This window comes from Meles meles, chromosome 4, assembly GCF_922984935.1.
Source record: "Meles meles chromosome 4, mMelMel3.1 paternal haplotype, whole genome shotgun sequence".
NCBI classification, from domain to species: domain Eukaryota; kingdom Metazoa; phylum Chordata; class Mammalia; order Carnivora; family Mustelidae; genus Meles; species Meles meles.
In genome coordinates this window covers 14873237-14899002 of record NC_060069.1, presented here as the reverse complement: position 1 = coordinate 14899002, position 25766 = coordinate 14873237, and the positions used below count along the sequence as shown (strand labels likewise).

General features: G+C 39.3%; 1 protein-coding gene across 1 annotated transcript in view; it reads right to left on the bottom strand.

Annotated features, from left to right (window-relative positions):
* KCNH8 (potassium voltage-gated channel subfamily H member 8) overlaps window positions 1-25766 on the bottom strand; it is a 386460-nt gene that overhangs the window by 15117 nt on the left and 345577 nt on the right. Inside the window, exons 12-15 of the mRNA XM_046003267.1 lie at window positions 16333-16371; window positions 11793-12151; window positions 9197-9303; window positions 7106-7182 (exon numbers count right to left, since the gene is read on the bottom strand). Coding sequence (XP_045859223.1) covers window positions 7106-7182; window positions 9197-9303; window positions 11793-12151; window positions 16333-16371 — 582 coding nt within the window. The remainder of the gene's footprint in view (window positions 1-7105; window positions 7183-9196; window positions 9304-11792; window positions 12152-16332; window positions 16372-25766) is intronic.

Here is a 25766-nt window from a genome sequence, read left to right as displayed (position 1 = left end):
CCCTGTGTCCAGCTCTGGACTCAACATGGACTCTGTTTAAGACTCTGTACTCCCATCCCCTCTGCCTGCACTCTCTCACTTGCTCTCTCTCTCTCTAAGATAATAAATCTTTAAAAAAAATTTCAACTTACAAATTATTTAGGAAGTATGGAGGGGTGGGGAAACACCCATGTCCATCTTTTTAAAAAATAACCAGTTATTCTGAAGCTATCAGTTAGTATTCAGTTAATAACTAGCTACCACTAACTGGCTAATTACTAGTAATAAGTAATTAATAACCGATTGTTTAAATTTCATTTGAATTTTTCTCTACTTGTTTGAATATACAGTAACTCATTTTACTGACTATTTCCCACTTTTTTCCTAGAACAGATCCATTTTCCAACCACTTCTGCTCCTTGGAGGCTGACTTGTATGAACTCCCACAACAGGATTATTGGCTCATTGGGTTTGGCCATTTTAGACCATCAGCAGATTGGAGGGTGGTAGCAGAGGGAGGTTGAGGTATATGTTCTCTGGTTGCTTCCCTGCAGGGTTGAGGTGGGCAGAAGGTCACAGAGGGTCCCAACAAAAGATCACAGCTCCTTTCACCTCGCCTTCTCCACCCACCTTCCTCTGACTCAATATTTCAGAACCACTCTCTACACTGACCCCTTCACACCTAGGAGTTGTAGTGAATTTCTGTTGTTATTATTCCCACAGTGGAAGGACAGTTCTATGCTTTATGGTTTCCTTACACTCAAAGAACTTCTTTGTAAATACTCCTTTTATTCAACTCTGCTCAAACTGCCCATTTGGCATGTGGCATTGGTCTCCCTTGGACTCTTACCGATATGTCCATTTAGTCCATCTATTCAAAATAAGAAGAGGCCTATGTATAAGTAGTCACAGGTCAGGAAGACAAAAACAGCTAATATCCAAAAGCTATACCCATGTTAAATTCACACTTCACAGGATGAACTTTTGAGTGGTATAATTTTTTTTTCTTTTGGGAGATCCTCACTATTCTTTAGGATATGTGTGTGTGTGTGTGTGTGTGTGTGTGTGTGTTATTAGTAAATCTCTCATGAGAGCTACAAATCTACCCATGCATATAGGCTCGAGAACTGAAAATAAGCAAAAAGCGTCCAGCAAATCATTAAATAGTTGGGTGTATTCCAGTTTAGAAGGCTATTTCCACAAAATGTAACATTATAATCAATAATACTTATGTTTTAAAATGAAAAATGCAGAATGGTTTGTCAGCAGTTAAATGGATTTTGCTTTTCTTTGTCAAAAAGTGAATGTACAGCTTTTTTTTTTAGATTTTGCTTTTGAAAATTGATGGTCAAGAATGCGTATGTGATCATGATGCAGAAGAAAAGAGATTGTACAGTCAGACCTTGGAACGGTCTGGCAATTCTGTCAGTACATTTCGGTTGAACCAATTGTCAACAGGAAGATACAATAATAACATTAGTTCAGAGGACTGAGGAATACCCTTTACCATAAGGTATTACTCATGTAGGTTTCCTTGTGTGAATTATTAATAGAACTCTAAATTTTCACAGCCATTTCTTAGGTAAGGAGAAACTTCTGTTACTACTATTCTATTTTTTTGACTGAAAGATACTTCATTGATCTCATGATACAAATTTGTAGAAGCATGAATGAAAGAAAAAACAGAAAGTGGATATCACCAAAATTAATACTTTTGTGCTTCAAAGAAAAAATGTTTCGAAAACAAAAAGGCAACTTCAATAATGGGAGAAGAAAACTGCACATCATAACTTGCATATGGAATATATACAGAATTCTTACAACTCAGTAACAAAGAGACAACCCAATTTTAAAGTGGGTAAAGGATCCGAATAGACAATTTTCCAAGGAGCAGACACATGAGAAGAGGCTCAATATTATTAGCTATCAAGGAAATGCAAGTGAAAACCACAATGAAACACCACTTCATACGCTCTAGTATGGTCAGAATAAAAAAGTCCTATAATAAAACATTGCTGGCAAAGAAGTAGAGAGCTTGGAACCTTCATGTACTACGGAGTATAAACTGATGCTGCTGCTTTGGGAACCGGTCTGTCGCTTTCTCAAATGTTTAAACACAGAGTCACCATACGATCCAGCAATTCCACTTAATTACCCAAGAGAAATTAAAACATGTCCACACGAAAACGTGTGTGAATGTCTTATGAATGTTCATAGCAACATCATTCATGTTAGCTTAAAAGTGGTCACAACATAAATGTCTATCAGCTGATGAATGAATAAATAAGAAGCGGTATATCCACACAACGGAATATTACTTGGGTATAAAAGCAAATGAAGTCCTCCCGCGCCACATGGGTGAACCTTGAAAACATACTAAGTGACAAAAGCCAGTCACAGAGGATCATATTGTATGATTCCATTTATACGAAATGTTCAGAATAGGCAAATCTATGGGCAGAGCTTGTAGATTCATAGGGCTGAGGGTAGGGGAACTTGAATTCCGGGTGATGGCTGTATGGTATGGAGCTTCTTGTGGGGTAATAAAATGGTTTAAAACTGATTACAGTGATGAATGCACAACTCTATGAACATACTAAAAGCCTTCAACTTATACACTTTATTATTTTAAATTTTTTTAATTTTTAAAAAGATTTTATTTATTTATTTGCCAGAGAGAAAGAGAAAGAGAGAGAGAGAGAGAACACAAGTAGGGGAGCAGCAGGCTACCTGCTGAGCAGGGATCCCGACATGGGGCTCGATCTCAGGACTCTGGGATCATGACTTGAACCCAAGGCAGACACTTAACGACTGAGCCACCTTTTAAATGGATGAATTATATGATACATTAATTATATCTCAATAAAGTTGCTTAAAAAGGGGGAATTAATAAATAGTATGGAAAGATGGGCTTCTCCCTTTAAAAGTCAATATAAGGGGCGCCTGGGTGGCTCAGTGGGTTAAGCCGCTGCCTTCGGCTCAGGTCATGATCTCAGGGTCCTGGGATCAAGCCCCGCATCGGGCTCTCTGCTCAGCAGCGAGCCTGCTTCCCTCTCTCTCTCTTTCTCTCTGCCTGCCTCTCTGTCTACTTGTGATCTCTCTCTGTCAAATAAATAAATAAAATCTAAAAAAAAAAGTCAATATAAGTTGTTTCTACAAAGCCCATTTTTTGTTTAGCAATGTTACATACATTTCATTTTCTGAATATATTTAAGACTTGGGGTAGATTAAAACGGTCTAATATTAACTGGTTCCTTTGAGTACATACAAAATAAAATGCTAAAAAGGGGCAATCAGAGCATTCGACCCAAAGTGCCTTTTGGTGAACAAGGGTGCTTTAACAAGCTACCTGCATTCTTTCATTTTGAAAATGAAGATTTGGCTGTGATTTTGTTTCCAGTAAGCTTGGCAGGTTCTTTTCTGCCTAGTTTCACAATTGTTTTGCTATTTATATGTTTAATCAGGTAATGATGAAGCATCATTAAAATGGCATAGTGGGTGTCTTTGCCCTTAAATCTCTAAGTCTTACAGAATGAGTGTTCTTTCCATTAACACAGTGACCCTCTCCCATCAAACTATTTAGCTAAAATAAGATGCACTGAAATATCAACATTTTGCCCTATCATTTTCTATTCCAATTTTATACTGAGTATTTTAGTAGCAAAAGAAAAGCCTCAGATAAACAGTAGTTATTGTCATGATCAAATGTTTCCCTTGAATCCAGTCGTTTTCATGTTCTCCCCTATAAGCACTGAGACTAATTCTCTCCTACTCCTCTGCACTGAGCAGGAGGGAGCGGCGGGTGCTAACTTGAGAGTCGCCTTCTGTTGAACGGAAGTATAATCTTGTATAAGAAGAGAATGAGTATTTGACCCCTTCTTAACAGAAGACATCATGCTGGGGGCTTTATATATGGTATTAAGTCTTCACAACTATCCTGTATTGCAGATTTTATCATTACCACTTAATAGAGGAAAAATCTGAACTTGGGGAAGGTGAACACTTTGCTGAAATCAGACAGTTAATTTTATGAATAGAGATCTGAATATTTTTCTCTCTCCAAAGCGTATTCTCTTTCTCTATTGTGTGTTTTATGTCTTCTGCCTGCTGCGGTGAAGCACACGGCTTCCCTGGTCGGCTTTGCCACAGTATCTTTCTGGGTCAGCCAGATTTCAGAAATGAGGAAATATTCTAACCTTTACCTACAAACCTTTTCAGAAATGGAGCATTTGACTTACACAGCCCATGGCCCCCATGGAGACAGTTTGTTGTTATTTTTAAACAATTTCCTTAGAATTGCACTCTTTCTTTTTGCCCTAAAGCAACGGCAATGTTTTCAAAAGCGTTCTAATATTAGCAGCTGCCCTACATCTTTTAAACTCTCGTCACTGCTCTGTGAATGTAGGTTATTACCAACATCATTCCTTTTTTGATTCTTGTTCTGTATTTAGCCAGCTAATTATGAAACCTACATATCAATGGACAATTTCTTTATATCTTAAATGTTTAAGCAAATATCAGAATGAGATTGTTGCCATATTCTCATACTTGATACAACACTTGACATGCCCCACATACACTGGGGATTGACCTTTTTTTTTTTTTAAGTTATTATTATGTAGTATATCCCATGTTCATTGTCAATTCTTCTCTTGTCTACTACTACCAAGAAATAGAATAAACGAAAAACAAAGCAATCAAACGATCACATGGGTGAGTGGTAGGATGCTCCTGAAATGGAAAAATTAGGTTTGGATTTTAAAAGATAGATTTTTTTTTTTTTTTTGCGACATAAACAATATTATAGGAGATAAGAGGAAAAAACAAGTAGGAGGTTGGGAGAAAGATAATTTTACAGTTTAAAATCAATTCGTATTTTCATTCTGCCTGTCAGTGGGTTTTAATGTACCAAAGGATCAAGACTATATAAATTAAATTATGTGTAAAAGGTAAGATTTTCTTACTCAAGCTTCAACCATGAAAAAATCAGATATTTCCTATAAGGAAAAACTCATTCTTTAGGGAAGGATAATTGGACCACTGATATTTTAACTTGCCCTTTTTATTTCAATATATGGCAAGATAAAAAGATTTATGTCCTCTCACTAGAAAAGCAATCATGAATACCAAATCACATGGGGGAAATACTTGTTGTTCAAGTGGTTATCTGTTTTAATGTCTCTACCACTGGCTCACATTATCGAAGGAAAATCATATAGTGTGTGGATTTACAGCCGTGACTTGGGAAAATTATGTACATTCCAGAAGGTGAAGATATAAACACATTTCTTTCCCCAGAATAATTCCTAACTCTAATATTTTGGGCTAAAGTATGGGTCAGTCAGTTCTTAAAACCATTAAATGATCTCAAATGTGAGGGAAAAGAATTCAAATGGTATTAATGGGTGCTTTTAGAGATCAATATTTGAAAAGAAATTATTCAATTGAAGTTTCTCCAACAAGGTATTTAGTTTGTTTTGTTTTTGGTGGATTTTTAACAAGAGGTTATTTAGATAATCCAGCGTACGGCCAAATCCTTGTGATTTAAGGTGTTTCAATCCCGTTAGTTTTCCATTCCTATCTATCTTGTTAGTCTGCCCTTTGGAGCTCTGAAGTCTTGTTAGCAACAATCACACTTCCAGAGAGAGTGGGCACAGAAGGAGCAATGGTAGTAGATCGTCAATCTTCGCTAAGCTGAAGACCCACAGGTTTAAGAAAAACTGATTATGATATATGATTTCATTTTTCACACATCTCACCAGTATCCGTAACTGGTTACATTTTTGCTACGATCTCATCAGATAATGTAAAACTTTCATCCTAGAAAGGGGCTGTCTGTGCCTGCCCACATGTCCTCGCCTTAGGCCAACCCTGAAGGTCACCAAAGACCAGTCCAGGTCTTCCCGCATATTCCTGTCTGAAGACCATTTCGAGTCTCCTCTGCAGCAAGAACTGCATGAAGGGCTAGGGAGTCAGTCTCTCGGAAACCACCCTCAGTTCCCCCTTTCCTTGTCTTATGGTGGAACAGTTTTGAATTGTCCTATATACTCTCTCAGTGGTCCCCAGCAGGATCGAGCCCCAATTGCTTACAGAGTTAGTCATCTCATTACCACAGCTTTCTTTATGAGCTTTCATTTCTCACCTGTCTTACTTCTCTACTCCTTCATCTTGCTTTCTGGAGCACTATTTGCATCCAAATTGTTGTCTTAATTTTTTTTTTAATTAAAATTTTTTGGGAGGACACCCAAATTAGGACAGGGATTTGGAAATTACCTTCTCTGTGTATATGAAATGGCCAGAAGAGGCAAAAAGTAAGTAAGTAGGTACCTAGGGCTGGATGTGGGATTAATCATAAATGGCATTGAGTTTAATCATAAATGACATTGAGGGGTTAATCATAAATGGCATTGAGAAGACCTGTTGTCCGGGGTGGCAGGGGCAGAGGAGTGGGAGGTGGTCAAAGTATTCTAAAACTTACACGGTGACAGTTGAACCGCTCAGTAAAGTTACTAAAAATCATTAAACTGTACACTTGAAATGGGTGAATTTTATGATATGAAAAATACATTTTAACAGAGTCATTAAAAAAAATTACCTGATTTTACATGGATAGATGGTAAGATCCAGAGAAGTAAAGTGCTTAAAGTTACACAGCAAAAATATGTCAGGGAAAGGAAGAGCATTCCAGGTCATTTGATTACTCCGAGAAATAGCATTCATCTTTGGATTAATCATCTTGCTTTAACTCATTAAAAATCACATGAAAAAAGTGAAAAAGCACCCATTACATCAAGTATCAATGCATTTATGACGCTAATTAGTAGAATTATCATTTATTTAGTGCTTTAAGCTAAATGATTTGCCTATACTATCTCAATTTCACAATGGGCCATAAAGCAGGCATAATTTTTGTCCCCTTCTTATACATTAGGAAATAGAGCATGAGAGAAGATAAGCAACTTGTGGAAGATCACGTCACTCATATGGGGCTTAACGGGAATTCATCTGTGGTGGTCTGACACCAGAGCACATGCCTGTAATTACTCTATTATACCACTTTTGCTGGTAACTGGGATTTATAGCTTTTGCCATTCCAGCATGACCAAAAAAAGAGAAAGCTCCATACCTCACTGTTGAGTTTATTTATTTGCTGCTTGGTCTCCTCTGCTTTGATGAAGAGAACAGCAGCTCCAATCTCTGGGTCTGAAAAGTAGAACACACTTAGAATGAGTCCTTTAGTAATAAACCTCAGATATGAGGATTGGGGCAATTGGAATGGAGAAGGAAGCCTAAGCTACTACCTTTACCTTTTCCTGACGCCTGTGCCCTGTAGGTTCTATCTCCGTGGGATTGGACATGCTTCTAGTAATCCTCTGGACTGTGCCTGATAAACTCCTTGAAACAGGCACATACCATGGTGGGGACTGTGAATGCACTGATTAGATGTGCCCAAAGCAAATCTTCCTCTCCCCTGAACACAATCACCACCATGTTCCAAGATGGCACAGTTTCTCTTTTTTGAGCATTCTTTAAAAATATTTCACAGTTGGGGCGCCTGGGTGGCTCAGTGGTTAAGCCTCTGCCTTCAGCTCAGGTCATGATCTCAGGGACCTGGGATCGAGCCCCACATCGGGCTTTCTGCTCAGCAGGGAGCCTGCTTCCCCCCTTTCTCTCTGCCTACTTGTGATCTCTCTCTGTCAAATAAATAAATAAAATCTTTAAAAAAAATTTTTTTTCACAGTCAATGCCTAAACCATAGAAAAGGAGTGTTCTTTTCCTCTTCCTTTTCCCCCCAAATATTAATTCTTGGGCCCATGAGAGTATTCCCCCGCCCCACATACACTTCTATTTCAGGAGCTAAACTTCATCGTGGGTTTCCTATCTCTTCTTGTGTTGCTCTAAAAGGTAATATCTCCCATTTCCTGGTTCTCTTATCTTCACTTTTTCTTCACCTTACTCTTCCAAATACATTCATTTCTGTCAGTGACAAAAGTATAGATGAATCGCTGCTAGCTGGAGTGGAAAGGAATGAGGGATACATATATGAACTGTTACTAGCTGGAGTGTTAAGGGATCTATATCTATATCTTTATCTATATCTATACACACACATAATTAATTTATATTAATTATTTAAATATATTTATATAAAATGATATCATCCTAATACCCTAATTCTGGTAAATTACGGATAGAAAATTTGTTTGTGGAAGAAAAAAGTCACTTCCTTCTCTCTGCACACTCCCCCACCTCACCCAGAGACTTACAAGGACCCTTACATTTCTTCAGAAGATGATGAGTGCCAGGGAGTAGGATTATTGATTGAGATGGAATACCAGTATTCTACCAAAAGGAGACACACACCCAGGGCTGTTTTTATTGGGCTCGGCTTTGTTCATGGGGGTATTCACTAACTGGTAGTAGATCCTGACACAAGGATCTCAGAGCTGAGTGGGAAGGGGAGGATGGAGTTGGCAGGGGACTACTAGCCTTTCGTCTGGAGTTTGCGGATAAGTTATTTTGGATAGCCTATGCTTGCTCATTATTCTCTCTCTAGTAAGTATAGGTGTGTCTTCTCTAGAATTTACCTTTCATTTCTGGCCTTTATTATGTTGATAGATTCCTATCAACATATCCTATGAACTCAAGAAGGCAAGGGAGTGAGAGGAGGCTGGGTTAGGTTTGGGGGTTCCCTTACATTAAATTCACCATCATTAGAGAGTAGTGCTTCACATAGGTCTCCATCATTTCCAAATTTCTTACATCCTTCTGAAGTTGTTTATCCTCTGACATGCAAATACATAATGCAAATACATAGTCTCTCATCACTAAGTTGGTTAAAAATAACCAATCTTCCTACAGTGTACGACCGACACAGCTTTTCCTCTGGGTAGTGTTGTTTCTGTGGATTAGCCTCCATTGGTAATAAGAAAACATGGTCATCCTCTAATGAATAGCAGAAATTTGAGTCTCCTGACATACCATTTACTTGGGCTGGGAAATGGCAGAACATCCAGCCTGGAGGGAGGAACAATTACAAATTATATCTTAATAACTTGGAGATGGTACAGACTCAAGTCAAATTGTTCCATGGCATTGGTAAAGTTCCATAATGTAGAAAATATTCAGAGAGTGGGAAGGCAAAAAAGTGCCTATGCCAAACATTACAAGTTAAAAGGAAATCACCTTTTGACCGAAGGCTAAATATAGAACTTACCTCCTAGAGGAGGGGAAACTCTGGGCTCTGGCCTGATGCGTTCAGAGCCAAAGTCAAAAGTTTGGCTTTCCTCACTGCTGTTTCCATCTTCAATTCCATCAACAATCCTATTTAAAATAAAGGCTATTGATTAGCTGTGCATTTATATTTATGGGTTTCAGTATGCCTTTTTTAAAAAAATATTTTATTTATTTATCTTAGACAGACAGAGAGAACACACAGGGTGGGAGGAATGCACAGAGAAAGATAGAGAGAGAGAATCCCAAGCCTAATCCCCACTGAGTGCGGAGCCTGACTCAGGGCTTGATCTTACAACCCTGAGATAACGCTCTGAGCCAAAACCATGAGTCGGATACTTAACCAACTGAGCCACCCAGGAACCCCGGGTTCTAGTATTTCTAGAAGATTTAAAAATATTGTGTTAATTTCTAAATTCTGTATACTATAAAGCTGTGCTATCCAATATGGTAGCCATTATTAGCCTTATATTGCTACTGAGCACCAGAAATGTGGTTCATGCAAATTGAGACATACTCTACGAATAAAATGCACATTGGATTTCAAATGTAAAAAATGTAAAATTAAAAAAGTAAAAAGTAAAAAAAAGTAAAAAAATGCAAATGGTTTTATTAGTAAATTTTAAAATATTATTTACACTTGAAATTATATTATTTGGGGCATACTGAGTCAAATAAACTACATTATTAAAATTAAATTTCACTTTATTTTTTTGTTTGTTTTTGTTTTCTAAAAATGTGGCTACTAGCAAATTTAAAATTACATTTGTGGCTCACAATTTTAGCTCACATTGTATTTCTGTTGGATAGAAAGACTATAGAATTTAGAATCTTATTTGTTCTCGGATCCAAGGCCTTAAGATACAGAAAACTTCTTATCTGAATTCGTATTAAACCACCACTCTATCCAGAATTAAAGTGTTTTAATCTAATGTTTATGGCATCATATTAAATAACTTTGATGACATCTTTACTCTGAACCTGGACAAACCCTAAAGTAAGAGTTAAAGAATTACATGTAAATGACTATTAAGACTTTGGCTAGGCTTCTTTCCTTGCTAAATAATGTCTAACCCAATCATTATTTAAAAAATATAAGTCTAGAGGCGCCTGAGTGGCTCAGTAGGTTAAAGCGGTGCCTTGGGCTCAGGTCATGGCCTCAGGGTCCTGGTATCCAGTCCTGCATCGGGCTCTCTGCTCAGCAGGGAGCCTGCTTCCCCCTCTCTCTGTCTGCCTCTCTGCCTACTTGTGATCTCTCTCTCTGTGTCAAATAAGTAAATAAAATCTTTTAAAAAAATCTTTAAAAAATGTCTATTGTAGAAAATTTAAACATAAAAGTAACAAAGCTTAAGAAAATAAAAGTCACCTGTAATCTACCACTACAGTTAGCATTTTGGTACATGTTCTCAAAATCTTTTTGTAAGCGTAGGATCAATTGTACATAAACCTTTCTTTTTCAGCTCTGATATATTTTCCCCTATTTAAAATTTATTGTATTACTTCTTATTAAAAATTTAGGAAGGAGAAGAATAAGGCAACATTTTCAAATTACCATCCTCAACTGAATTCCAGAAACATTAATATCCACCTACTTTTCACTAAGTCTATTCTGCTTATTTTTTAAAAATTTCTCTCTAAATGGATAAATTGTGTCCTTCAGATGACTAGTTAAGTATACTAAAAAATATCACTGGCTTTACAGGTAGAAAAACAGGATTTGAATCCAGATTTGTAACCATAATCTATGAGATTTTGGACAAAAGAGTTCACTTCTTGTATCTTCATAGTACAGATAATATGAACTACTCTACAGGACTCCCGAATTCCTGAGGAGACTAAATGCAATAGTGAGTGTGGAGTAACCTAGCAGAGGACGTGGCACATAGGAGCATTCCATTTTTTTTTTCTTGCTTCTACTTACTATTCAGCTATGTTCTGATTTTTTACTATTGCTTATACTCACCATAGACTACTCCTTTCACCTTATCTGCATCAGGATTTTTCACCCTTTCAATCCTCTTTAGCTAATCCTAAAGTGAATTTTTAAAATTAAAAGTAGAGCCATCCCATGTTACCTACAGAGGAGGCCAGAAATATAACTAAGCTTCAGTTGTTCACAATGATAAAGAAAAAAGGATTGAAAATGAACATCAACACTTCATTGCCTTTACGATTTCAACTTATTGTTCCATAAAAGGTTTGGTAAGATCAGGCATTGAGGCAATCACATCGATGGGCCTTTTTCTGTCTTTTATTTTCATTTAAACTTATAAATTACAAAATTACAATGTAGAAATACACACATAATAATAGGTAGCGCTAAACGGATGAAAGGAGTAGAGAAGAACTTCCAAATATTTAATGGACCCTTTTGAGAATACAACTAACATTCTCATATTGCACAAACCACCATGTAGAGGCAAAAACTGCACACAAAATTCAGCAGAGTTGAAGAACCCAGGCTAGGAACCTATGTGGCTGAGAGGCCCAGAAATCTGAATAATTTACCAGCAAGGTACTAGTTTGGACAAAAGGCAGCCCTTTTCACCTAGGAAAGAATTGCATGATGTGATTCTTACCTTGGACTGAGGTCTGGGGGTCCGGCGCTATTCAAAGCTGACAGTTGCAATTTCAAGTTTCTCTCTTTCCTTTTAGCATGGTTGGGGAGGTCAGTTTCCTGTTTGTTTTTGGGGGAATGTGAACTGGAGACTCTGCTAGGTGAGTGAAACGGTACAGTGCCTGAGGCCAGCTGCTTCAAGCTTAGGCCTAGATAGCTTTTATTGCTTCCAACCTTCTTGCTGCGCGCAGACGAGGTTCCCCTGGTGTAGATGGGAGAGAAGGAGGATGTCTCCTCGTCCTCCACGTCCTCCTCCTCCTCTTCATCTTCCACAATGGATGGGAGTCTTTTGTTGATGCTGCCATTTCCCTTGGGCTCTGACTAAATCAGTGGATAACACAGATTAGTACAGACCATAAAGACCGCTTGAGAGGTAGACCATTCATGCTGGTGGGCCCACCTAAGCAAAGTCAAATCCTTTAGAAACTTACTTGTCAGTAAAACTTAAGATTTTGCAGTTTTTGCTATTATTTATTCAGGGGTTCCGTGTCTCCCATTTCTGATATTCCCCAGGTTTACCCTCTTTGCCATCCTGGTGTCCTTCTGTTAACGCCTCTCTTGGTCTTTTTAAACGGTCTTGGTGGGGAGCTGTGCGAAACCTGCGTTTTACCTGGTTTGCTTCCAGATTATACTCAGACTATCATCTATAATAGTATATGGTGACATACTCTTAGGACATTTTCCAATTTTACAGGAAGGACTTGGGCCTTGTTATTCTAAAGTCATAAGGTCTTCTTCTTTTTTTTTTAAAGTCATAAGTTCTCTAGTGGAACTTTATGTGCAGGTCAACCAGAAAAACATATTATCTTCGAGAATAAAACTCTTTCCTATTTTGGATCACATAGATGGAGCAAGATCAGCAGCATCCACACCTACTCTGCATTCTTTTATTTTTATTCTCAGACATCAGTTGGCAGGAAATGGAGCAAACCATTGATCTGCTCCTCTTAAGAACCTTGGGAAGGGAAGAAGTCTTGCGTAAACCCACCTTAGACTCTTGGCTGGAGTCATTCAACCTTTTAGACTAAGAAGAAGCAAGGGAGAGGATGGGTAAGGGCAGTGGAGGTAATGATGGGAGGCAGGGCAGAAAAGACAGCAAAGGCTAAATGAGTGGCCCTCAATGAAGTCATCACAACAATGAGTGTTTCTTGCTCTGCCCCAGACATGGTTTCCCTGCTCCAAAAGGTCATTCTTTTTTTTTTTTTTTTTTTTTTTTTGGTGCCTCATTCTCTTTTGAGGATACAATTGCTTCTACCTGCTCATCAATAATTTCTAAGAGAAATAAGAGAACAAAATGAAAAGATCTAAGAGTACTATTTAAATCTCATGAGCTGTCATGGTTTTCCTTCATCTTAATATAAAGAGTTGGTTTTTTTGGGTATCTATTGATTTTCCTGTAACAGCTATAATGATAGATAGAAGAACAAAAGATGAACTTGAACCTGTGGTGTTTATAGGCAGTAGCCCATTCAGTTTAGGCCAAATGAAACAAAATAGTTAGTTTACTCATGAAGCTTTCTTATATTCTAATCTTTTTTTTTTAAGATTTTATGTATTTATTTAACAGGCAGAGATCACAAGTAGGCAGAGAAGCAGGCAGAGAGAGAGAGAAGAGGAAGCAGGCTCCCCGCTGAGCAGAGAGCCCGATGTGGGGCTCGATCCCAGGACTCTGGGATCATGACCTGAGCCGAAGGCAGAGGCTTTAACCCACTGAGCCACCCAGGCTCCCCTCTTATATTCTAATCTTAATGGCTCAAAATTTCTTGAAGAAATGGCATGAGACTCATCTTTCCAACTAGATATGATTATTGTAATTAACGGTGACGTCCTTAGCTTTTTATTGGGATAGTCATGGTTTGACTTTTATTTGTTTTTGCTTTTCACAGCATTTTGAAGTTCTGTGTTTATAACAAAGTTAATCCCACATGGAACTGCGGAGGAAGAATTGTTTGGTAGCACTGTAGAATAGAAAAATTAGCTTGCCCCATTAAAGACACAACAGGGCAAACTTATTCAAGAAATGAAAAACAATGAGTAAATTCTTTTAATTGGACTTCTATTTATATTTGCATTGGCAATTTAATCATTCCTTTGGTTCAAGGAGGCTCCACTGGCCCTAAAAGAATATTCTCTGACGAATAATCTATAGTGTTTGTACTTCTACAAGTTTGTTTAAATGTCATACTTCCATTTTAGCATGGAGACTTGGCAACTTGGGCAAGTTGCTTAGACAGTGACTCTTGTGATCAAGGCAGCCAACAGTACTTCTCCGAAGAATTAGTTATTCCCCCTAACATTATTGCAGAGAGGAGCCGAATTTATTAGATCAGTAAATACCCAGCCCCCCACACAGCCTCTCTGCAGGAGAACCAGTTATTTTCTTCAGGCCACGTACACAGAAACGCTTGCTTCTCTTGGGTAGCTGGATTCACCCCTGTATACACTGCCATAAAGTTTGGCTACAGATTTCTTCCTTCTCTTCTGACCCACTCCTTCATTTCCCGCTGACAGATGCTTCCATGAGGACAATGAGGTTTTTATCCCCATAGTCAAAAGAATCTCTCATTTAGCTGATGACATTCTACTGAAATAGCCATTTGAACTCACAAGTGACTAGATTTAGACAGACCTGTGATGACTACAGGGGAAGCAGAATACAGTCTAGTGGCTGAATGCATGGACTTTTGGTCACACAGTCCTAGAAGTCCTGAGACTTACTACCTATTACTACCTATTACTACCTATTACTTGAGGCTTACTACCTATTACTTACTACCTATTGATACCCCTGGGTAGGCAAATCCTTTGTTTTTTCACCTGTTAATTGGGAACAGTGTGAGGAAATAGATACTAGATAATGGAGGTTAAAACACTTAGCAGTGTGCATTGGAAATACTTAATAGATGTTCTTGTGGGGATGATGATGATCATGAAGAAAATGGAAACATATGCCTCAGGTGGGTGCTACAGACAGTTGGTTATCTCTTTTTACATAATCTCTCCTTCTTTGCTAGTTAACAGAACTTTCAGCAATGCACCTGGCCCAAAGATCTCCTTTCTCAGCTTCCTTTGCCAGCAGGTTCGGCCATGAGGCTGAGTTCTGGGGTGATACTATGCAAGTGGACAGGTTAAAAGAAACTTTTAGGAAGATGTCTGGAAAGAGGCAAGCCTCTGTCCTGCTTGTCTATATATATCTATAGATATAAATATAGATATAGATATAGATATAGATATAGATATATAAGTTTCTAGTCTGGACCACTGATAAAGAGGAGAGATCTCCTTCAGCCATCTTAGACAATGAGAAGATCTTAAAAAGGGAAGCCATGCGTTGAGGATAATGAATCCCAAAGAAGAAAGCTCAGGACCCTACTGACACAGTTGTATCACCCACCTCAGGCCTCGTCCACGAGAGAGAAATAAATATCTATTGCCTTGAAGCTCCTGTTATTCTGGTGGTTTTGATGTTGTAAATGAACCTAAGCCTGATTATACACAATAATTTTTTTGATAGTTAAAGATATCCATCCCTTCTTGGAAGGGATGTTCATTTTCAGAGTGCTATGAAGGGGTGAGGAATTCAAACTGAAAAGTCCAGAAGAAAGCTAAATTTTTCTTCATGGGAAAGAGGAAGATAGGAATGGCCTGGGGAAAAAAGTGTATAGTCGTGAGGAAAGACGGCCCGTTGAGAAGAGTTGAAACATAACCATTTTGTCAGCTCCCGAGGAGGGATTTTATAGAGATGAGAAAGACAACTCCTGCCAGAAACTCAGTTGAATGCACTGAGATGTTTTAAGGGCTTTTAAGAAGTTTCTCAGTAGTATTAAAAGTAAACTCTGTGCTCCCACAGCCCCAACTATGTTCAGTAAATTATCAGTCTTTGACATATGTTATGTAACTGGATATGTGTTTCTCTGTGAGAAGGGTGTTGGGTTCTACTTCAAGGAGAATGCTGAGCAAGGCAAGGAGATTTTTTATAGGATTTCTGTCACAGGATTATTGGTAATAAAAGTCCAGGTAATAAATCTGATAAGTCATTGTTTCTTGGAAAATTTTCTGTGAAATTGGAGGATTCTTAAAAGTTGGGACTGCCTTAAGAGTTCAAGAGAAACCACTTCCAGAGTATCTCTGAACCACTTTTGTTGTTGTTGTTGTTTACATCATGGAAAACCATGTTGTACCATCAACTGGAAGCCTACAGGAAAACATTTGGCTACTAATTTTAAACATAATAAATGTACTTCCAAGATCAATACCTCAGGATGTTATTATTTTTGGCAGGTTCTGGTGGCAGCCACCTTTCAACAATAAAACTCTTAAATAGAGAGATCAGTTTCAATACTTCTCTGTTCCAAATTCCAGAAAGTCAGTCAATACATTTCACTGGGAAGTGTATCAGGGAAGGTTGAAAATAAATGCATAAAACCCTCAAGTGGGAGGCAGATTTATTGGAAATCCTACAGATTTTAGATAAATGTTCTGCTCTTTGGAAAAAGCCATACCTGTGAGACCGTAGATTTGTTCGATAATCTTGATATCACCTGAAAGAGCAAACAAACAACAGAAGTCATAAGAATCATTTAAGCCTTCCCAGGTGGTTTGGGACTGGGTAAAATGTAGGAAGTAGGGGAGAGAGTGTGTGTGGGATGATTGATCCCCCTGGGTATGCAAGAAGAAACAATGCCTCCTAACACACAGAAAAGGTCCCCCTCACCCCAGCCTCTGGGAGCTCTGTTGACCAATGTGAGGACTAAGAAAAGGGAGCAGCAAATTGGATGTCATCCTAGGAAATAATGATCAAAATAGTGGACCTATTCACTGTGTTTTCCATCCTGATGCCTTATTCACTCCCCTTTTGTTTTCCCTCTCCCCTTTTCCTCTTTCCTGACCTTCGGCTAAATGCTCACATCTTCTATGATTTTTCTCTCTGGCTCTGTGAAAACAGAAACCCATGGAATCTTTTCTTATTTAAGTTCAGTCCATTTGTCTACCTCCCCTTCTTATTTGAATATGGGTGGGGGTGATATCTCCTTTCTGTCCCATTTGTTTTCCTCAACATGATGTTTCTCGTGAACTACGTGTGATTAAGTTCACTGGGGATCCTGATCTATCTGATTGAATTTAAGATTCCATTGATTATAAAAAGAAAAAAAAATGCTGTCAATCAAATTGGGATGGGTCATCAGTTGTAAAGAGAAACACTAATATCAGAGATGCTAAGAGGTGAGGGACGCCTGGGTGGCTCAGTTGTTAAGTGTCTACCTTGGGCTCAGGTCATGATCCCAGCATCCTGGGATAGAGTCCCATATTGGGCTCCCTGCTCTGTGGGGAGCCTGCTTCTCCCTCTTCAGCTCCCCTGTGCTTGTGTTCCCTCTCTCTGTCATAAATAAATAAAAGCTTTAAAAAAAGAGGTGAAAAACAAATGTTGTGGAGGCCGAGAAAATTAAGGCCATCCCACCTCAAGTTTAGCTGATGTGGAAAACAGAGGCAGAAGAAAATCATTAAAATTCCTCACATATTGACAAGCCCTTGAAACAGACAGAGTGGCTCCCCCAGGGGACTCAACTGCCCTTACCTTGAGATTTTGCTAAAAGACAATCCTAGTCTGACCAACCCCCTACCCCAACAGGTCTGACCAGGATGCTGTAAGTCTACTTTAACAATTCCTTTATCTCTAAACCTCCAAGATAGTGTTGAGAATCATTCCCAAGTATATGGCCCACGGATATACATCTAAAGGGTCTCACGAGAAGATTTTTATTATTGGGAATAAATAACCTTTCTTCCAATAATAGCTAGCCCCTCAAGGTCCTGGAGACCTTGCTTCCAAAATTCCTTAGAGACTTACGCCATCCCTAATCCCCTTTGTCCTCACCCACCGCCGAGTCCACCCCTACTCTGCCTTTAAAAACTCTAACTGTAATCTGGTTCAGGGTCCAAGTCCCTACACCGCTGCGTCGGGTATACTTGGACCCAGGCTTAAGCATGTCACCTCGGGGTCCAAGTCCCTACTCCGCTGTGTCGGGTATACTTAGGCCCAAGCTTAAGCATATCACCTCGGGGTCCAAGTCCCTACTCCGCTGTGTCGGGTATACTTGGGCCCAAGCTTAAGCGTGTCACCTCGGGGTCCAAGTCCCTACTCCGCTGTGTCGGGTATACTTGGGCCCAAGCTTAAGCGTGTCACCTCGGGGTCCAAGTCCCTACTCCGCTGTGTCGGGTATACTTGGGCCCAGGCTTAAGCGTGTCACCTCGGGGTCCAAGTCCCTACTCCGCTGTGTCGGGTATACTTGGGCCCAAGCTTAAGCGTGTCAAAATAAACCCTCGTGCGATTGCATCAGTGCTTGGCTCCTTGGTGGTCTCTGAGACGCGAAAACTTGGGCGTAACAATGTGTGCTGTAGAATCAGTTCAGCTGGGCTTCAGAATACATTTTACATACAATCAAACTACAGTACTGTGGAGGAGTCTGTTATAACATGCAGCTTTCCATGCTGCACAAAGAAGCTCTGGAACTCATGATATATCCTGGAACACATGCTTCAGGTCTCATCCACATTGTTTTTTTGCTCAAAGACAGTCCTTTCATTTTAAAGTGGTAATAGAGGGGCACCTGGGTGGCTCAGTGGGTTAAGCCGCTGCCTTCGGCTCGGGTCATGATCTCAGGGTCCTGGGATCGAGCCCCGCATTGGGTTCTCTGCTCAGCAGGGAGCCTGCGTCCCCCTCTCTCTCTGCCTGCCTCTCTACTTGTGATCTCTCTCTCTCTCTCTCTCTCTCTCCGTCAAATAAATAAATAAAACCTTTTAAAGTGGTAATAGAGGCTATAAATTAGCATAACTTTATTCACATGGAAAAAAAAAACCTTTTACATTCAAAAATGATCTGTCTAGGAAGTGAGACATATTTGGTAATTCTGTCAACTCTCACTGTTGCTGTTGTGGTTTTTTTTCCCGAGATGATTAGGGAAATAGATGTGTTATTATTTATACAAACGCTGGCATCATTATTGCTGTGCAAATACATGTTTCATCAATGTTTAATTTTATCAAAGAAGTCAACCCATTCTACATCTGCTTAGTTGCCTAAATATGCATTAATCAGAAGCATTGTAGACATAAGTTTTGTAATAATTCCCTAAATGGTGACAAATAAAACAGCTGAATAATTAAAAATGTGAAAACCAAAATTACAGTGCTGCTGCCTCTGTGGTAGATGCAAAAATGTGTCTTAAAGAGCCTTTCAGTTACAGCCTGGAGGAGAGAATGAGTAGCCCAGTAGGATTCAGGAAGCCTGAACAGCTCCGGGTCCGAGATGCACTGAGAAGCAGGCCTCAGCGTCTTTTGATCTGGGTGTGACTCCTAGCTCCCTGGTTTACTTACTGGTAGCATGACTTCTGTCAAGTTGCTGTCAAGTTGCATTAGTGCTTCTCAAACTTTTATGTGCACACATATCCCCTGGGGATTTCATTATAAAATGCAGGTTCTGGTTCAGGAGGTCTGGGGTAGAGCCTGGGACTCCGTATTTCTAATGAGCTCCTGGGAAATACTGATGCTGCTGGCCCAACATCACTGCTATTATCATCCTATCACCTGTTAATTCACTAAGTGCTCACAAAGTGACAAGCACCCTGAAAAATGCTCCCAGCCATTCTGTCCACTAATTTTCACTGTAATCCTATGAGGTAAGAAGTATCCGTCATAGACCCAGTGCTACTGTGACAGGTTCTCTGAATAAGTCGTTTCATTTGCATATGGCGTTAATCACATGTGTTTAAAAAGACCACTATGATACAGTCATTCTGTGGACTAACACTTCGTGCTGATCCAGATTCTGCCAACAGTAGAGAATATTGGTTTAATGGAAACCCCGTATTCTAAAGGTAGAAGTCACCCTAAAAAGTGTCTGCTGCAATGGTTTGTAACCTGGCAGACAATAGAATGTTTGAGAAGCATTCCTAAGTAAATCAGGCTCCAAAGCACCAACTCCAGAAGGTCTCTTCCAGTTGGTGGTGGGTAGGGCTAGGTCTCCAGGTCAGGGTTGAAACCACTGAGTTAGTCCAACTCCCTATCTAGACATGTGGAAATTGCCGTCCAGGGAGATGAGGTGACTCGCCCAATCCACGCATCAGGTTAGAATTCTGGCAGGTGCCCTGACTCTCTGTGTACTTTGCACAGGATCAGAAGTTGTCTCAGGTGCCTCCTCCAGCAATTAATGCTATTACCTGAGCTGAGAGACTAAATGCCTGATGTAATAGGCATTTAGTCATAAGGTTTGACGACTGCCACAAACCAGATCCCCAAATCTCATGATACTGAGTTATCCAAGCACCTTGGTAGCCTTCTCTGAGTTATAAATCTCTCCAGAAATATGATGCATTCTAGACATTCTAGCCCCATGGGGAAAAATGCACAATACAACCTTTGAATGGATAATGTTTATAGATATCATTTCTTGTTCCAGTACCTGAAAGACTCCAAGGTTTTGAATGTTTTGAGGAAGACAGTCTTATCCAATTTGAGTCCCTCCCACATGAAATTTTTAAACCTTTTAGACACAGAACTGCTGGTAATCTCTAATGGAGATGATTTTTTAAAAAGACTGAAGTAGTACAGGTTGGGTTGATAAAAATGTTCTAAATCAGACATAAAACAAGAAATGAAGGTCACTGCAATGAAGTCTTGAGAGAAATAAAGAAGGCTGAGGGTCAGCCCACTCAGATCTTAGAATTGTACCTTCGTTTGCCAGGTCAGAAAAAGCCAAGTGTGGGCAAGAAAGAGGGGGTATGCCTTGGCAGAAGGTTATCACAAACAAGGTAAGGCTTTATAACCTTGTGGACTAGGAAAGAAACATATTTTAAGCTATGTGGAGTTGGTTTAAAAAGTTTTTGCATGGGGGCGCCTGGGTGGCTCAGTGGGTTGGGCCTCTGTCTTCAGCTCAGGTCGTGATCTCAGGGTCCTGGGATCGAGCCCCACGTAAGGCTCTCTGCTCAGCGTGGAGCCTGCTTCCTCCCTTCTCTCTGCCTGTCTCTCTGCCTACTTGTAATCCCTGTCTGTCAAATAAATAAATAAAATCCTTAAAAAGTTTCTGCATAAATTCTTTCTATTTTATTCCCCAGTCCTAACCATTTAACTTACTCCATCACTCTGTAAGTCCTGTGGGAACTACGAGAGAGGACCCTTACTTCAAAAAAACACTGCTCACTGGAATGGAGAACCAGAAGAAGGAAAATGGTCTCTTATTACTCAATCTGCTATAAAACAGCAAAACAATTTCACAATCTTTTTTTTTTTAAAAGAAAAATGCGTAATAAAGGCCTCAAAATTCTACTATTGAGCTTGAACTGCAAACAGAAATCAAATGTACTAAAATTATTGGTGATTATAGATGTAAAAAATGTCATTGTATTCTTTTATGTAGTCTATTTTACTGAAAGAAGACATTCTAGAAGAAATTTCAAAGGCTCATACCTGACCTTGGCCATCCAACTTATTTTTTTCTTAAGTTCCTAAACTCCCCAGTAGTAAATTTTCCTGCTTTGGGGATTTTCTTTGAGCGGGGCTATGAGCTCTTTGATTTGTTTCATCTATTTCTGCCCATGGATTAAAGTGTCTCTGAATTCTGACCCATGGTACTAGGACAAAAATTTTGGGGCCCAGCCTTTCATGGGATGCTAATGTCTCACCCTTAGAAGCCGACTGATTTTTCAGTAATAGTGAGGCATTGCCAATAAGCTTTCCTTACTCTCAAGACCTTTTCAAGAGGCTTAACCTCCAAGAAGTTGACTACTATGAGGTAGGAAGGAAGCAAATGGGAATGGAACCCACCGCAGAGGCTTGGGAATCCTAAACTGTAACCCAGTGGACTAGTGGCTCAAGAAAGGTATTCTCACAGTTTTCTTGGTTTGCAGATCGGAATTACAAGCCCCTGTGTGAACCTGCAAATGTCCTCTCAACTCTGGAGTCTCCTAAGACACTGAAGGGCTTTGGTGGGAATGTTACCTACAGCTGATTGCTCAATTGGGAAATGAGATGCAAATTACAAGGCTCTTCTTTCTGAGTGATTCATGATATCCGCTGCTTTGTTAATAATGCCACATTGATTAAGTCACAAAGCAGATTGAAGGAACATGTGTCCTCATTCAGAAAAAGGAATCATCACATATTTTATCTTGTTCTCTGGACAGCAACATTACTGGTACTGGTGGCTGTTTGGGATAAATAGAGTATGAATGAAGGATACTCCCTCATAACTCAGTAACTCACATAGTTAAAATGCCCGTTCTTACAAAACCATAAATAACTGTCATACGATATAGGCAAGTAACAAATCAATAGGTCTCTTTTATTTATTTTTTTTCCTTTATAAAGATTTTGTTTAGTCATTTGATGAGGAGACACAGCAAGAGAGGGAATGTAAGCAGGGGGGAGTGGGAGAGGGAAAAGCAGGCTTCCTGATGAGCAGGGATCCTGATGTGGGGCTCAATCCCAGGACCCTGGGATCATGACCTGAGCCAAAGGCAGATGCTTAACAACTGAGCCATGCAGGCACCCCAGGTCTCACTTTTATTTCTGATCTGCTTCTTTCTCTTATAGATTTAAGTGGAGGTACTAAGAAATAGTGAGTACCACCAAGTGCAGGTGGAAGACAGAAAGAGAAATTTTTTAAAAAATATTTTATTTATTTATTTGACAGAGAGGGAGAGGGAACCCAAGCAGGGAGAGTGGGAGAGGGAGAAGCAGGCTCTCTGCTGAGCAGGGAGCCAGATGTGAGGCTCGATCCCAGGATCCCGGGATCATGACCCGAGCCAAAGGCAGACGCCTAACGACTGAGCCACCCAGGTGCCCCAGAAAGAGAAATTCGAAGGCTCTGGATAAAGAACAGGCTTTGAATGAGGGGGCTCTCATTTTCAGCTAAAATTTAGGAGTTCACTACCATCTAATCTAAAGAAGACATTTCTGAAGCTGGTCTGAAACCCCAAGTGGGTAATACAGTAGCTAACATGTTTCCTTTGCTTGCTGTATAACTTAGAAACAGAAATGAGATTTTAATTAAAAAACTGATGATTTCGAACTTTTCCAATTTCACCCTGAGCCTTGAGGTCAAGACAAACTATTAAGACTTAGAGAAGACTTCTTTTCCTCTAAGTAAATACTATCACTTCTGATGCAGAAAGCGCATGTTAAATAACCGAGACTTAAATTTAGTTTATTTTCTAGTTCTGGAGAGCTCAACCACTAAGACTGTAGTGTAAGAAACACCACAAAAACCCTTCACCACTGTTTATTATGATAAAAGGTCTGTTTGCCGGGGAGGAGGGGGGTGGATAGAACCCATTTAGGAGGTAGTATGGCATAGTGATTAAGAGCTGGGATTTTCCTAGTCATTTCACTTATTAGCTATGTGACCTTGGAAAGCATAGTAATTGGGATAAAATAGGTAACGCTGAAGTAACAAATAATTTGGTGAATTTTAATGGTTTAATCCTAAGGAGTTTTATTTCTCATTCTTCCTCTAAAAAATGATGATGGGGTGCCTGGGTGGTACAGTTCATTGGACAACTGACACTTGGTTTCGGCTCAGACCCCAATCTCAGGGTCATGAGATCTAGCCCTGTATCAGGCTCCCAGCTCAACTCAGTCTGCTTGAGATTCTCTCTGCTCCTTCCCCTACTTCTCTCACACACACCCTCTCTCTCAAATAAATAAATAAATAAATGTTTAAAAAGATAAAAAATGATGATAATATTTAAAGTTGTTTTGAGGAGTAAATGAGATATATAAATGTAAACTGAACAAATCTTGGAGACCCAGTTGGCCACATCAGCCACAAGAAAAATGTATAGCACCCAAAAGTACAGTTGACCCTGGAACAGCATTGGGTGTTAGGAGTGCCGACCACCACCCCCAGTGGAAAATCTTTTATAACTTTTGACACCCACAAAACTTAACTATTAATAGTTAAGTTACCACCCCCCGACCAGAAGCCTTACAAATACTTAAACTATTGATTAATACACATTTTATATGTTATATGGTAATACATACTGTATTTTTACAATAAAGTAAGCTAGAGAGAAGAAAATGTTATTAAGAAAATCGTAAGAGAAAATACATTTCAAGTACTGTATTTATAAAAAAAAAAAAACCACCTATAAGTAGATCCATGCAGGGTGAAACCTGTGTTGTTCAAGAGTTAACTGTAATGTTAAAAATAATTTTTTTTGCGTTTTCAAGAACCTTAAAGGTTATATATTGATAAGTTACAGTAAGACATTTTAAAATTATCCCTTCTTTTCTATTCCATCAGCAATAACAAAGGTGCTCTCTGTTCTCTCACTGACACTCTGGATCCCTTTGGTTCACACTTCCCTTCCACTTCCCCTCTGGCCACAATGCCCAATGTTCCTGCCAGAGATGACCGCTAGGTGGTGCCATGCCTCCCAGCCCTCCTGTTTCTCTAGGGAAAGAAAGCATTCTGAGCCTGCGGTGTGTGTCTCTTACCGCTTCAACTTTATGAGACACACAAAGGGACTTATGGTGAAAAAAGTTCTCACATTATTGCACTTGTTAAGTACTTGGTCCAGTGTCTGGCATAAAAAGCAATTAATTCCTATTAATAAATGTTAGTTATGTTAGTACTGATCTATTGATTATGAAGAAAAGTTTTCTTTGAATTGGGAAATCGGGCATTTTTAGCTATGGACATCCAAACATTCACACAGATGGATTTCCAACTGCAACTAATATATATGTAGGACCCCTTAATAAAGAGACCATAAATTGTTAAGCAGGAGTTTTCCCCACATTGCTCTCTTAGCAGAGTGCTATCATCCCATGCCACAGAACGTTTCTTTGTGCAACACTAGGTAGAACATTTTACATAAAGTAATGACTTGGTATTCTAGTCTTTTCTCCCTCAACACTTTGATCTGCTTCACTTAAGCAAAATAAAGCACTTTCAAACTGTCCATACAGTCAAGACATTGATAATGTAAATTAACTCAAGCATGATAATGCAAATTAACTCAAGCATGATTTTAACCTCTTATCTCTAAATTCAAATGTATGAATTACAAGGCTTTGGGGATTAAAAGAAAACCCAGAAGGTCTCTTAATACTTAGTCAACTACTTGGAAAATGCAGGATGATTTTGAGGGAGAGAGAGAGTTACTGATAAATATGTGGTTCATATCATTCCAGAAAGGAAAAGGAAGAAAATATACACCATTATATGAGAAAACTAGAAATTTCTCCACACTGACGTAGAGTTTTAAAGGTTTCAGGCATTGGGAGCTACAGACCAACTCCATGATTTGGGAGTTCAGCAGTTAATCAGTGCTAAAAGAATTTGCAGTTTAAACTCATTATATTGAGCTGAGATTCCAGGCCCCCCAATGACCTGCTTCTGATTAGGGTACAATGGCTCCTTGGTTAGCTTGTAAAATCAGCTACTATGTAATTGTAAGGAAACACAATAGCTGGTTTCATAAGAGTTTCAGGATCCATGCTGAGTACTCTGGTTCCAAACCAGGTCGGTGAAGAAAGATGCTCAATTTGGTATGAGAAGTTTTCGCATCACAACTCCCAATGGCACTTCTAAAGCTAATGTGAAATGACTAACTTGCTGCCAAGGAAGCTCGCCATCAATTATACACTGTAACAAAACAGGTGTACAACTCTATATGTTGAAAACAGTGTTAGTACCAGCAAACCGAAATGAGCTACTCTGCTAATTTAAACCACAGTGCCTTGGTTAAGCTCAGTTAGCCAGAGAAAATAAGAGGACTATACAGAACCATGATAGAGGGGTCATAGGCTGCTTCTACATGACCAAATGCATAGTCTTTTTTTTTTTTTTTAGTATTTATTTATTTTAGAGAGAGAGCGTGAGCAGGAGAGGAAGAGGGAGAAGGAGAGAGAATCTCAAGCAGACTCTACCCTG